The sequence below is a fragment of the Punica granatum genome, chromosome 2 (assembly GCF_007655135.1).
Source record: "Punica granatum isolate Tunisia-2019 chromosome 2, ASM765513v2, whole genome shotgun sequence".
NCBI lineage: Eukaryota > Viridiplantae > Streptophyta > Magnoliopsida > Myrtales > Lythraceae > Punica > Punica granatum.
The window spans coordinates 31115436-31130118 of NC_045128.1; the positions used below are offsets into that span (position 1 = coordinate 31115436).

Below are 14683 nucleotides of genomic sequence, written 5' to 3' on the forward strand. Positions count from 1 at the left end.
ACTAAATCCAAAAAGTTCTGTATGACGATTTTCACCAATATAATTTTTTGTTATTTTATTTTATCTTCTTATCATTTTACTATAGTTTCATGTACATCCCCCGTTTGAAAAAAATGCATATTATCTATGTGCTTCACCGTTTATAAAATTTCTTAAGATTGTCTCCTCTTTTACAGGGAGACATATTTGGTAATCACATTTTTATTTACAAACGTGAGTTGGTTCACGAGTTTCGATGTCTGTTCCGCTTAAACAAAGTCTCGAATTCGAGTCCTTATGAATGCAGAAAATTCATGCTGAGAAAGCTTTTATCCTTTAGTGGGTCGACCCAGGTCGATTGAATTAGTCGAGGTCCAATTAAATTTTCGAATACTAGAGCTCACACTAAAAAAGATCACATTTTTATTTTTTTGTACCTTACTCGTATATAACATGTATAAAATGACTATGAGACACATGTTAGTTAACTGTTAAACTTCGAAGTTTTCTTTTTTTCCAATCCAAGTTCATACGTATACGAGGAAGGAGATTTGGTGCAGTGACACATATCGCCGACTTTACATTTTGTATTTTACTCATATATAATACAAAATGACAATGAGATGGGTCGATTAATTTTAAACTTTAAAGGTTTTCATTTTTAAATCTAATCAAACGTCAAATGTATACGAGGAAAAATGTTTAGTACAGCGGCACGAGTTGCCAACTTAGAACCATTAGATCTCGAAAATCTTTTTTCGATAAGTATGTCATTCGCTTGACTCTGAATCAGGCTTCACGGTTATATTATATATTTATAAAAATTTGCAATTTTGCAAGGTGAAATCAAATTAGCAATTTAAGTTTAATCAATTAATTAATTATTAAATAGTGAGGGAAACAGTGTCAATTTGGTGCTACGTGCGATTAATTGAAATACATCAATTAAATTCTAGCCTGATAATCAAGTTGACCCACCCTGGCAGAGTCCGATGTGGGGGCTAATTAATACTGTTACAGTTCCCATGTAGATTTGTTCTGGTTTGATTGATCCATTTTAGGTTCATAGTGGACAGTTGGCTTAATTGATTTCGCAAATTTATTAATTACGAAATCTCAGGCCCCATCTTTTGTACCCAAGCTTAATCCAACTCATCTCGTGATCTCTACCAAATAATTTTTGTATTACACACACTAATAGAAACTTCTGATCCCGAACAACCTCATTCATGTCCCTACTCTCTTTCAATATACTCGATATATGGACACCCGATTAAGGATAAGAAAGGGACCAGTCTTTTATGCTTAGTCATCTTCCGTGTATCCTTTCTAAGGTTGGATTATTGCGAAAAATGGGTGTAATGCAGTGACAATCTCCCTCACCTGTCAATCAAGAAGTTGCAAGTTCGATTCTCATTGTGGGACTATTCGTATCTCTTTAATAGTTATTTAAAATATTTGTTTAACTATATTAAGGCTCATGTGCCTCTCTTCTAACAAAAAAAATTAAATTAAATTATTGTGCATCAAGTAATGAAGAATTGGCCAAGAAAAATATAATTAATGAAGAATTCATCAAGAATAAATGTATTGAAAAGTACACTTTTCATATATTGTATCATATCACGCCTTGATTTAACAAGATTAACTTTTCAGAATATACATAAGTAATTATTTTAATTTCTCATTTTTCAATTAAAATTTCTATTCCTAAGGTGCCATTAAAGAAAAAAGGAAAAGGAGAATGTAAAGAAATAAAATGAGGAAATTATAGATCAAAGCACCCAAAACAATCAATAAAAGATATTATCCCACTGGTTGTTTCCCATGATTATATACACATATACATACATACATACATATATATATATATATATATATTCTGATTTGATTTTCGGCAGAATGAGCAGAAGGCGGTCTTGATTGGAAGCACGTCAACTTAGGTGTAATACAAAGTCAATTTAATTTTTTAAAAAAATATATATTACGTACGAACCATCTGCATATATATATATATATATTAGGATAATGTTGTTATCAGAGATGGGGAGCTTAGGGCATAAACTAATTAAACGGCCTATGATGCCGGCGTGATTATTTCCATTAATTTATTATTAAACATTCTATTTTATGGCCGGTCGATGACACTTTGAATTTGATCATCGCTTATTAAAACTTTTTCATTAATTTCTGATTTACAGGCATAAAATGTTCGACTAGTATATATCGAGGAAAGATTTTCTTGTTTCTCTGAAAAGGGCAAGCATTACTAAGTCGTAGTTAGCTATATTGAGAGACATACTACTGAGTATAATGCTTGTTATATTGAATAAACAAATGAATCACGATACATCTAACAGTTAACAAAGTTAACCTCATAGAACGGACTATGTATGTCTCGTATGATAATAAAGTGCAAATTTAAAAGCTCATATATGTTCCACCTTCTATTCAATTAATTAAGGCGTGCCTTTTAAAGCTATTCAACTACAAGTGTATACGTGGAGTAAATATTCAGTAAGTATTTCTCAGCTACTTAACTGTGTAATATTTAATCAGAATACATTTAAATGGTAAATTGGACCCATAGTAGTCTATATATTACCTACTTACATGCATTATGATTAGTTATTATTCATTCACTTTAAATGAGAAATACTCATTCAATATTTATTTAGTCATATACATGAATGGGATGTTAATAATAATATGTAAATAAACAATGATGTATCTGACCAGTATCTCAATATTTCACAATCTTTGCTGAAAATAAGCAATACGAAGGTTGAGAAGTGCCACGCATCCGTTTGAAAAGGAAATTGAATTTAACTTAACTTTATTTTATTTTATTTTAATTCAACAACACAATAATTATTTTTTTATTTCTTTTCTTCAATTTAATAATAAATTTTCTCACATATTTTTCTAATCTATTATTACAATTAATTTTTTAATACTAAATTCGCTTAATTATTCACTTTTTTTTTTTCAATTCAACAATGCAATTGTTACTTATTTTCTTCTTCAATTTTTAATAATAAAATTTTCAGACTTTTGTCTTCATCCATGAAATCAAATTAAATCAAACTCTACTCCATTATCAAACGTAATATTAATTAGTATAAAAAGTGAATTCATCTGTGTCAGATAGAACCCTATGAGAAGGTCGGTTGAGATGTAAACCTCAAGAAATAAATGGTATCAAATCTTAAACTTGAGGGATGTTCAGTCTTAAACTTTGATGGATGTTCAATCCATCTCTCTTTTTTCCTCGACGTAATAATCAATGAATAAGCCATCTCATAGAACTGGCATTTTTTCGTTAATAGAATTAATTATTGTCAACAATGAGTTCAAATTGAAGTGAAATTCGCTTCTCCATGATCGAACCGTTTATTTTGAGACATTGAAGTTTCTCTACGTCTGCAAGCCGACCACTTGCTAACTCCAAGGTGTATGTAGGATGGTAGAGTTACGCTTTTTTTTTTTTTGTCAGAACCCTGGTATCTAGAAAGTATCCGGAAGTTTAATTGGATTTCGATTAATATAGTCGAGCTGATTCAGTCTATTAAGGGGTAAAGTTCTCCCATCGTTGATTTTTTGCATTCACAAGGATTCAGATCCGAGACCTTACTTAAACGGAATAAGCGTCGAACTACTTGAACCAATCCACGTTGGATAGATACACACTCTTTATGACCAAAACAACTAAAGGTTGCCTGATTTGAGATTCGACATACATCAAAATAAATATCAGAGTACGTGGGAAAACGCTATTTATAAATTAACAAGCTTTACATAAAATCACTGTACATAAATATTTCAAAGCACAAACTTTGGCAGGGCATTAATTGAAAGTTATTATATCTAAGGATAACGATTCGAAAGATCTCGCATTCTGGCATTTGAGTGCTTCTGCTTGACAATACTCCGACTTTGCCTTGCTTGGTTTTTCTTGTTTTTGTTGTACTCGTAAGGCTTCGGCCTCTTTTCTCACAGTAAAAGGACAATAACTTTTTGATAATTCGAAAACAAAGTCGCGTATTGATTTTTGAAATTGAAATGATAGATAGAACAATATCTATATATATCCTTTAAATTAAAAATATTATAAAAAATATAATTTACGGATGAATCTAGCATTTTCTCTTTTTAATTTCTGCGAAATATTTTTTATTGGCGGTACTTGTTTAGTAGGAGAACGTCTATTATTAGAACTAATGTTTATTTTATTATTTAGTTTCGGAGTTAAAAATCCTTTCTATGCCACTTAGTATTGTCATAATATCAGTCAATTTCATTCTTTTAACTAACTGAGGAAGAATTTGCAAATTGATAAAACCGGGCGGACGGATTTTCCATCTCCAAGGAAAACCGCTCTGATCTCCTATTAAAAAAATTCTCAATTCTCCCTTTGGGGCTTCAACTCTTACATAAAGTTCTTGCTTTGGCAATTTAAAAGTGGGAGAAGGTTTTTTACTAATGAATCGATATTCAAAATCATTCCATTCTAGATCCTTTACTCTATCAAAGGACCGGATTTCTAAATTCTCGGAAGGAATAAACGAATCAAGTTCATGAATATACCTAGTTCAGGTTATGGAGCAAGAAAGGTTTTTTTTTTAAATCTTCGAAACCCATTAAAATTAAAGGGGTCGTGTACGAGAAATCGAATTATACATAAATGATCGAATCCTCAAACGCTCTGAAAATGTCATGAGATGTTCGGAAATGGTTGAAGTAGTTGAATAGGAGGATCACTGTGACTATAGCACTTGGTAAATTTACCAAAGATGAAAATGATTTATTTAATATTATGGATGATTGGTTATATAGGGACCGTTTTACTTTTGTAAGTTGGTCCGGTCTATTGTTTGAAATTGCATTTCTATTACTAACATGAATTGATACAAGCGGTTCGCTATTTACTCTCCTTAAATAATATTTTGAGTTCTAGTATTATGAATGAAAAAAATTCATATCTGGAGAGTTTTATCCCCTTAATGAACCGACCAGACTCGAACTAGATTAATTAGAATCCATTATATTTCCGAATACCGTGATATACATAAAAAAAAAATCGCATTTCCATTTCAAAGTGAGGCTAATGGAAGAGATTTTTCTGTGGGCATGAATCTGGGAGTAGTTATGGTGGTCGCGTTGCATGTAATGGAATGGTATAACAGCGGGGGGAGAGAGAGAGAGAGTGAGCAACAGCTGTGAAGGAGGTGGCGGTCAAAGGCTTCACATTTGACCGTGTCCCTCGCTGTGCTGTTCGGCTTCAGTGTTCTGTATTATTATTTATTTAGTATTTACAGAGATGCCATCGCACCCCCGACATGTTCGTTAACGAGATAAAGGAACTACCCCACCCATGCTTCTTAGATCCCCCCGACGGCTCACATCTCATTCAACCTTCAGGCCCACCCCCTCCCGCCATGCGCGTGCACTTTACCTCCACTCCTTTTCCCAATTTAATTTCCACTACCCCAACATTTCTTTTTTCGATGTGAATCATGATATTCGAAAGTTCAATTAGACTCCGACTAATTCAGTCTAGCCGAGTCAACCCACTAAGCGGTTAAACTATCCCAGCGTGAATTCGATTAAATATCTCTCAAATTTTGAATTTTCAAATTTTAAGTTGTTTCTCATATCTTATATAAATGTTTAAATGTCTTTTTCCGGGCGAAACTCAACCCGAGTGTCCATACATCCTTGTTGTCTTTCCTTTCGTAATTGTAGATTTATATGTTATATTAGAACACGACATTGATTCGAGGTGCATTCGATTTTCAATATGTTATTAAATTTTGGATTCTTTTTCTACGGCCAATAATGTGTACCTGTATTTGTTAATAAAGTTGGGATGCATGGTCCTAGAACAACATAACTTTTCTTTTTTTGGAAGAGAAACGGGGCTAAAACCCAAGAAAATTAAAGAGAACAAAAACGATGTATAACAGTTTCATCTAAATCTCCTAATATAAAATGGCCTAAGCTGTTAGGAATAGAAGTCACGAAGTGGACGCTTAAAGGACGTGAGATATCACTTTGTTTAGCTAACCAATCAGCACAAAAATTGCCATCTCTATAGACATGTCGAACAATGGCCTTTCAACCCTTTGTTAGTACAGACTTAATGTAGTCCACCAAAGGTCGTAAGAGGGAGCGCAAGATTCCTGATTAGTAATGAGTCCTTGAGCGATACGAGAGTTCGTATTCGCAATGAATTTTCAGCAATTAAGAGACCAAAAGAGATCATGATTAATTAGTACGTTCAAAACCTCTCCCTTTTATTTTGGTAAAAACATAAGTTGTTCTTCGCATATTGGCTTCATACGTGTTATTTTTTTTTTAAAAGAAAAAAGTTGGTTTTACTTTTATAAAATAAAACAACTAATAATTATAATTATATGCTATATTATGAAAAAGAAAAGGATATAAAATATATGTGAAGGAGCGTGTGACGAGGGGCGCGTGGGGGAAACAGAGAGATAAGGAGGCGACTAGGCACACTTTTGGGATGACTGAGGAGAGGAACAAAACATAGGCCACGTGAGTCCGTCCAGACGTACTCAACTCTTTTCTCACCCTTCTCTCTCCTTCTGCCCTCCCTGGATTGATAATGTGGCCAGCTGGCTGTACTGCAAAAAAAATAAAAAGGGCATTTTTGGCAATAACCAGATAATATTACATAATGTATATAAATAATTAAGCCTCAGTACAAAGCCCCGTACATGAAATTATAATTCTTTTTTTTTTTGGTAAAAGTGTAAATAGTATTATACAATTTTCATGTGACCATACGGAAAGTCTATATTACCCTTATTTGCATGTGTCTTTCGGAATAATTCAGAAACATGAACGTTCAGATGAAATCAGCATCCCGATTAATTTATCTCGAAGTAAAACTTTCTGGGCAAGTGCAATTGATCGATATTCTGTCATGGGGGAAGACAGTAGACAGCTTGATGAGCTGAGCATCACTCGACCTGACCTGCCAGAAGGGAACATGCATGGGAGAGATTATATTGGGGGATATAAAGTCGGAACCAGAGGGGTCAACAAGGGGTCCAAATGGGATGAGAGCTGGATCCTCTCCATATATGAGTTGGCTAATCCACACCATATACAATATACATATATGTATGAATGTTCTTCTCGAATTATATACGGTATCATTTAATTCCATTTTCTTAGCCCACCAAGCTTAGGATCGACCCGTTCCATATTCTTACCCCATTTTTATTTGCCACTCAAAAAAAGAAAATGAGAATTGAATTCAATGCCTATGATGCTTATTCAAATACTCGACCTAGTTGGAGCATTTGAGTTTCGTATGTATACAGACATTTGCTTATTCCCTCAATGCGTTTCTTCATAATTTACTTTAGAGATACGGATACAGTTTCTTTGTAATTAAAAATGGCAGAAATATGCACATTGATTGAACAGAATCTTTCTTTTTTCTTTTTTTTGGTTCTTTCTTTTGCATACCGGATGTGAATGTTTTAACTATCTAACTAATTTGTATACAAACTATATGTATAGTGAGGTCATAAAGAACTACATTACTCACATTATGAACAAAGAGAGTTGGAGAGAAATCCAAACACTAATGAACCACGCACACATTGATATACACACATACATGCAACGCACATAGACAACCTCTTCTATGTCACAACATGAGGATGTCCATAATGTACTAGTTGAGAGTCATTTCCAACTGGGATTCAACTTGTCAGAATTATAAGTGTTTTTAGTGAGGTTCGAACTCCTATGTTACAAATAAAAATTCATAAACTGACAACGTAATTTGTCAAGTATATTATGCCTCGTGATCTGTACGTGGCACATAGTATATTTCAGGCTGTCATGACATAATATAGAGGAGCTACACAGGGGCCTGCGGGAAAGATGGGGGCATATTTGCAAGTGCATAGTGCAAGTGGGAGGCGGGTGGTGTTGGCGGGGGGATTGAAGGGAATGAGGGGTGTGTGGGGGCTGAGCTGGCCGGCAAGTGCTTTGCAGCCCCCAGTAAGATGATGCTCACATCGTGCCCGTCCCCCCATCATCCAATCCCCAACTTTTTTAATATTATATTTATTTATTTATATTGACAAAAAATACATGTTTTCTGGTTATCACGAAGGATGATTGAATTAATACAATGAAATGAAAAAAAAAAATTGATAGCTAATAAAGGGATATAGATAGTTTTCATGAGAATTGAACTTGAATCTTGTTAGTTGTCAAACGAGAACATGCGCCACTATCTCTTTCTCAACCAAAGATGTGTTCATTTTTCCCTCCTTTCTTTTCTATGAAGAGGATTTACGTGTAAGATTATCTTTGGATTAGGAGCTTCTTCGGTTGGCTCAAGCGAAGCCACTTCGACCCAACATTCAAGCGATCTTAACCCTATTTTCTTGAGTGATCTTCTTTGGAATAAAGATACACAAAAACGGTCTTTTCTCAAGTGATCTTCGCCCTGGCCCAAGACTACTCTCTTGTTGGGCTGATTACTCATTCATGGGCAGCTGGACTCGATGCTTTGACTAGGCCCCGCCTAATCTTCATGCGGTTTCTTTCCAGATAGTCTTCGAGGAAAAGCAATACCGTTCTGCATCGAGTTAACAACATACTTATGAATAATAGTTCACGAGGACTTTCCCAAATAGTAAATGAAGAATGTCTTCGGGATGAGAGTCTCGACCAGATAATAAAGTTGTTGGAAACCCGACCGCATTCGACATCAGCCTTAAAGCACAACATTGCTATTTATTATAAGTACGTAATTCAGACTCCTCATATTATGTGGCATGAAACCTCTATTTGGGTGATAAAATTGTGTCACCTCAGTAATTTGATAAGTTTGAAAGTCTCACAAGAATAGACTCTTCATATTCTTATATTTAACTTTTAGGCTCTAAAAGTAATTAAAAAAATTAAATGAATGTGAGAAGTGGGTATAAGTTTGTTAGTGTTGTAGTGGTATAGATATAGCTATTTGTGCCCATTGTCTCATGTTTAAAACTCTCCATTCAACATTTCTCATTTTTACATTTTTTCGTTTTTATACATTTTTTGGTTTTTTTTCCTTTTTTTTTATTTGTTGCATGTTAGACTCATCTTTTTTTCGTTCGTTCTACTTTCTGATATCAATATCTTCTCTCTTTCTTTGGTTTTCATTTTCATACATGTCCTTATTATGAATAAAACAACCAAATTGAATATTATCATTAGATAATTCACTGAACTTTAGACAACTTTCATACTAGGGATATATAGAGTTATATAAAATTAGATAAATGTCTATTTTCTTATTAAATTTAACATATTTTATATTCTTTTTAATATAGTTTTTAATTTAACTATTAACATAACTTTTTCCTATTAAGGGTTACTTGAATTTTGTATGCCTAAATCAATAAGTGACTCTATATACAATTTTCTTAATCATTTTTTATGGGAAAGTTTCGATATAACAAAGTTGGTCTTAAGTGATTTTATGAGAAAACCACGCGATACTATCAGGACTTTTTTATTTTTTATTTTTCTGTATATAATTAAAGTAAGATTTTGCAAACGTGAGTCCTTCATTTAATTTACGAGAGCCTTCCACCCAGGCTTTACCCGCATTCTCATTGTTTGACACTCTTCGATTCTCCGTTATCTAATATGAACATGAATTTTCACAATTACTAATTAATTTTGCATTTTCCTATGAAAATCTGTTAAAAAATAATAATAATAAATAAATTTACATTTTTTTTTAGTTCATGATCACATAAACAGTAAAAATTACCCATAACCAATTCTTAATTCACATTTCATATGATCCGAACATGCTCTAATAAGTCGGTAAAGATATTCTTATCAGAATTGTGTTCCGAATTGTTATAAATTTGAGATGAAAAGTAACTATAAAAGGTAATTTTATGTTACTTTTAGTTCATGATCACATAGACGGTAAATCACCCTTAACCATTTTTTAGTTCACGTTTTGTATAATTTGAACGTTGTTTTAATAAGCTTGTAACTCATAAAAATTGTGTTTTTGTGAATCGTTGAAAATTCGAACAACTATTAGAGCTCGCGCAAAACGCGGGTTTCAAGACTTGCTGTAAACGCGTTTAAGCCATCATCAATTCTCTATAGAGATCGTAGTTTGGAGGCCTGGCTGCCCATGGTTGGATCTAAAGTCGAGGACACAAACCACTAATTTTGACCACTGTCACATACGTGTTTGGATCATTTACTAAAGATGAATATGTTAGCTGTGATGGTATATACTATATACGACTCTCAATTTGTTTTTATTTAATTAGTGATTAAAAACTATGCTGTCAATTGGCGATGAAGATCCACGCAAGTGCACAAAAACGACAACGTCCTCTGCCGCCTTAACCTTGAGCAAGAGAAACAAAAAAACGTCGGCGTTTCCCTGTCTGAGCAGCACTTGCACCAATCCCACACCGGAGGCTCAAGCCTCGGGGCGGTAGTAGCAGAGCTATAAAGGGATGGGCCTGGGCATGAAGTCAAGCATACCTTTCTCGGCCTTTTGGCTAAGATCAAGTGTAGTATCTGTTCTTATCAGTTTAATATCTGATACGTGGGCCAATGGCCCACATGATATTAAATTAATTTTTTTAGGGGGAGGGCCCATCACAGTAGCTTGCTGCTGGGGCTCTCGAGCGTCGCCCAGGCGTTGCACTACTGCTCGGGCCTGGCGCACCCCTCCAAATCTAGTCCAAGCTTCTCAGGTTGGCCCATTTTGCGGCCATGGGTTCTTGACCATTAAGTTCGGTTTCATATGTTTATTTGTCTTGGATGAGTGGATTGGAATATTATTTACACGTAACAAATGAATGTATTGGAATTGAATGACGAGAAAAGGTCAAATTATTCGTGATCAGAGATGACAGAGTCGGTACCATAATAACATACCTTGTCACTTCAAGTCATGAACTGGATTTTACTAAGCAAATCTTTCATATAATCGAAACTCAGTTAGTTTTCTTGTTCAATCATGTCATTGAATACAACCACGCCGTAAAATTCCTTGGTTACTGACATGTTTTGATCCTGTTTTTAATCTTCTGTAGGATACATGCAGGTGGATTCCCACTGTCTCGATGTAGTTACACACCAGAGTTTACGGGTCATCGAGTAACCGTCGGAAAATGCCTTCACCATGACCTCCTCCTGCTCATAAAAGAAAAAAAGAGGTGGTTCATTGCGTCGTCAGGCTTGCTAACAAATGGTAAAAAAGAAGGAAAGATGATCATACTGATAAATTTTACTGGAATTATTGTAGTGATCATCCCGGGGCCACCGTGATTTAATCGGAAAATGGAACAAAAAAAAAAAACTGTTAAGACCGGAACAATTCGATCGAGTCAAGAATCTGAAGAGCCTAAAAACTGGTGAATGATGGGACGCACCTTCAAGAGCTTCTCCTCCCATTCTATCTCATTCCAGCTTCTTGATTCTGATGGGTCCCAATTGTTCGGAGCGCTTTCCACATGCTGCAGAAGGCGCAAGCTGCCCGCAGCTACCGCAACCATGATCATCAAAATTAAAATAGTCAATGCCATGAGTGATCTCTCCTTAAACAATGAAGTTGACTTGTGACAAAGGCCTCTTCCCGCCATTCGCGCATCGACCACGAAGGTGCAACTTCTCTGACCGGTATTCCCTTTTCCAAGCATACTCTACAAATACAGGGAATTACAACTTCGATTAGTTGTATGAGCACCATTAAAAGTTTATGATGGTTTTGATTACCTTCACACGTATCTTGACCCATTTTATTTTGCTTGTCATGAACGCTCTTTTATGTAGTTAATTTAGTAACTTCAAGACTAAAATAGTAACGAAAAGTACAGGAAAAACAAAAAAGGTATCGTGCAATTTTAGCTTAAGAGTCCCTACTCAATGACTAGTTGCCTTATATAACAGCAGGATAGAACTCCATCACCAAGGGGAGCAGTCTGTACTTCAAAAGAAGAGTAGGTGCTTTCCTTTACATCGGCAGATTTTTCGCCCTGCCAAAAGAGGGGAGAAGTAAGGGAAAAAGATCCACAGAAGAAGAGTCCATTCTTACAGTTCAAAAGCTTGCGTTCATGGAGATGAAATCTATGACAAAGCAGTTAGCAAATTTACTAAATGCCTACCCTCTGGGTCACAACAAAGAAGTCGGTCACTGATCCTTCGAGTATATGATCACCATCATTTGACAGCAGTAACTCATTCACTGAAGGAGGCCTCAACTGCTCCACATACTTCCTTCCCCTGCCTCGAATATTAAAAAAAAATCTCAGCATGATGATTCTGAGGTAACAGAAACGGTATAAGGTATTCGAAGAAAAAACCCCTCTTTACAAGACAAGCATGATTTTGTTCCCTGAAAAGTGTTTACAATCTGGATAATATTTAAATGAAACACCTTACTGGTGAAATCCTTTTTATGGTAGTTTTTTATGTGATGATACTTTACGTTGCTGAAGTTTTGAAATAACAGACAATGAAGTCTAGGCTCATTTCCAGTGGCAACGAAGGTTAGTACCCGATATAAACTAAAAAATTTTGCTTCCTCGTACTTTTGCTAATTAAACAGAGACTCAATGAATGTCTTCTTACTTTGGCCAAGAAAAGAGTGTCGTACTCTAACAGAAAGTCTCCTCTAATCTTCTCAAAAATTGACTGATAGTCATGGGCCCATTAATATAATTAAGTGGGATTATTACTGACCTTAACCAGTCTGAATGCTTTGCAGCTGCAATAATCCTTCCTCGCCCAACCAAAGCCAATTGGGCTCCATTGGTACCGAATATCATTGGAATATACGAGCCAACATGAATATAAACATCAAGTGCCTTGGAAAGCTTCTCTTCATCTAAAGTCACGGTTCCAGTCAACTTGTCAGTATTCCCACAAATAAGAATTGTGATGGCCCAATCATGCGCAATATTTGTGTCCTTGGTCACGACAGGGGTCACTTTGCTCATGGATTCATTGACCAAGCACCGAATAATCGGGTCAAACTGGGGTGATACACACGAGGCATTGTTGTGAGTTCGAGTGGTAGTATACATACCTAATCCAATTTTAGTTGAGTTAGAATTTAATACAAGTAAGACTAATACAACACATATTCTTGTTGCATGTGATCTAGGCCCAACTGATAAACGCCGGAATCAAGCGATAATGCAATTTTAACAACGATATTATTGAAATACTATTCAATTTCATTATTTCATTCATTGTTCAACAATTCTACTCATTTCTCATATTAGTCAAAGCATCCTTTTATGCGGACATTAGTATCGCGTTTCATTTGATATAATTATAAACTTGGCATAACCCATGGAGCTGAACTCATAGAGACCATCACGAACAACCATGATCACCACCCTAACATATCCTCGATATGGATGCACATTCACAAAACACAGATGTGCATTTTCTATACCCATTTGAGTAATTGGTCAAAGCTCATAACCAATTACTCCGCTTGCAAGGAATTCACCAATGCTGGGGCATGCAGCAGACAGTCAAAACAACCCACTTAATTATTTTACATGGATTTTTTGCTTAAACCCAACAAGTATCTGTGATGCCAAAGAAACAGGATGGGATTCGGGGAAGGAAGAAACAGGAGGGACTTCGGGGGTCGGCGAAACAATGCCATTGCTGAAAAGAAATCCCGTACTGTTCATTAGTGTTCTTCTACACTGAAAATCAAAGACAGAAGACTAAGTAAAGCAGGGTAGCCAAAGTCTGAGTTTCCAAGTAAAACTGGATGATGGAATGGTCCACATAATGGAAACATCGAATCAACTTTAACACCAGAAAGTTTATAATGCATTGAAAATCATATTACATGAACAGTCAGTTACCCTTGTCCGCGTAATGGAAACATGGACTCAAAATCATAACACCGGTAAGTTTATAATGGATTGAAAATCATATTACATGAACAGTCAGTTACCCTTGTAAAAGTCACAACTTTGTAAGTAGATCATTCTCAGCACTTTATCAACACAGCAAGTCAATGAGCAAATCATGAAATCAAACTCAGTGAATTTTCGGACCAGCAATCACCATGGAGGGCAAAGATGGAGGAAATCAGGCGTACAATACAGAATAGAGAAGGAAAGCAACCTTCTATAATCCAGGACGCATATGAGATTGAGACTGATCGATTCCAATGTGAACCTCCGGCAGGCTCAGATTCTGTCTTCAGATTCTACGCTGAGGACCGCGAAGCTACTGGGGAAGAAGCGATCATGGAGCTCGGGGGAGGGGATGGACTTCACCCTGTGAACTGAAGAAATCCATTGTTATGTTGCGAGGACCGTGAGAGGTGGACTGGAGAAGAAGACGACAACGGCAGGCGGCAAGTGGCTGTCGGAGGAAGATGGACATGGGCAGGGTTGTCTATATCTTATAAAAAGTACATATTGTCTTTATATTTGTGCAATGAAGTCCTTATACTTTGATTTAGTTTGATAAAGTCCTCCAACTTGTTGCATTTTTATCAACTTGGAGACCTACCGGACATTCCCCTTGGAGTCATGGGCCTATTTCGTGCCTCAGATCCATATCTAAACCCATCTATTTAAAAAAATTAATAAAAATGAAGAAAGTGTTTGAAAATCTTTTAAAAAATGCATAATTCCCGCTATATTTT

At 35.5% G+C, this 14683-nt stretch overlaps 1 protein-coding gene and 1 non-coding gene across 4 annotated transcripts; one reads left to right on the forward strand and one right to left on the reverse strand.

The window, feature by feature from the left end:
- The first annotated feature begins 10532 nt into the window (after positions 1 to 10532).
- Positions 10533 to 10728, forward strand: LOC116198274. Its single transcript, XR_004155217.1, has one exon. It is a non-coding gene; the product is annotated as a U2 spliceosomal RNA (small nuclear RNA).
- A 191-nt stretch (positions 10729 to 10919) lies between these two features.
- LOC116194509 lies at positions 10920 to 14433 on the reverse strand. Of its 3 annotated transcripts, XM_031523322.1 has the most exons (7): positions 14155 to 14433; positions 12742 to 13087; positions 12165 to 12282; positions 11923 to 12035; positions 11433 to 11702; positions 11279 to 11290; positions 10920 to 11193 (listed from the first exon to the last, which is right to left on the reverse strand). In XM_031523322.1, exons 2-5 carry the CDS (start codon positions 13083 to 13085, stop codon positions 11576 to 11578), a joined length of 702 nt encoding a protein of 233 aa, XP_031379182.1. In that variant the 5' UTR covers positions 13086 to 13087; positions 14155 to 14433; the 3' UTR covers positions 10920 to 11193; positions 11279 to 11290; positions 11433 to 11575. The 3 variants fall into 3 exon arrangements, 2 of the variants coding, with proteins under 2 accessions (XP_031379182.1, XP_031379183.1); XM_031523323.1 differs by lacking the exon at positions 11279 to 11290; XR_004154447.1 differs by lacking the exons at positions 10920 to 11193; positions 11279 to 11290; positions 11433 to 11702; ... (1 more) ...; positions 12165 to 12282; positions 12742 to 13087 and adding an exon at positions 13462 to 13724 and having other exon boundaries at positions 14155 to 14429.
- Positions 14434 to 14683: the final 250 nt, after the last annotated feature.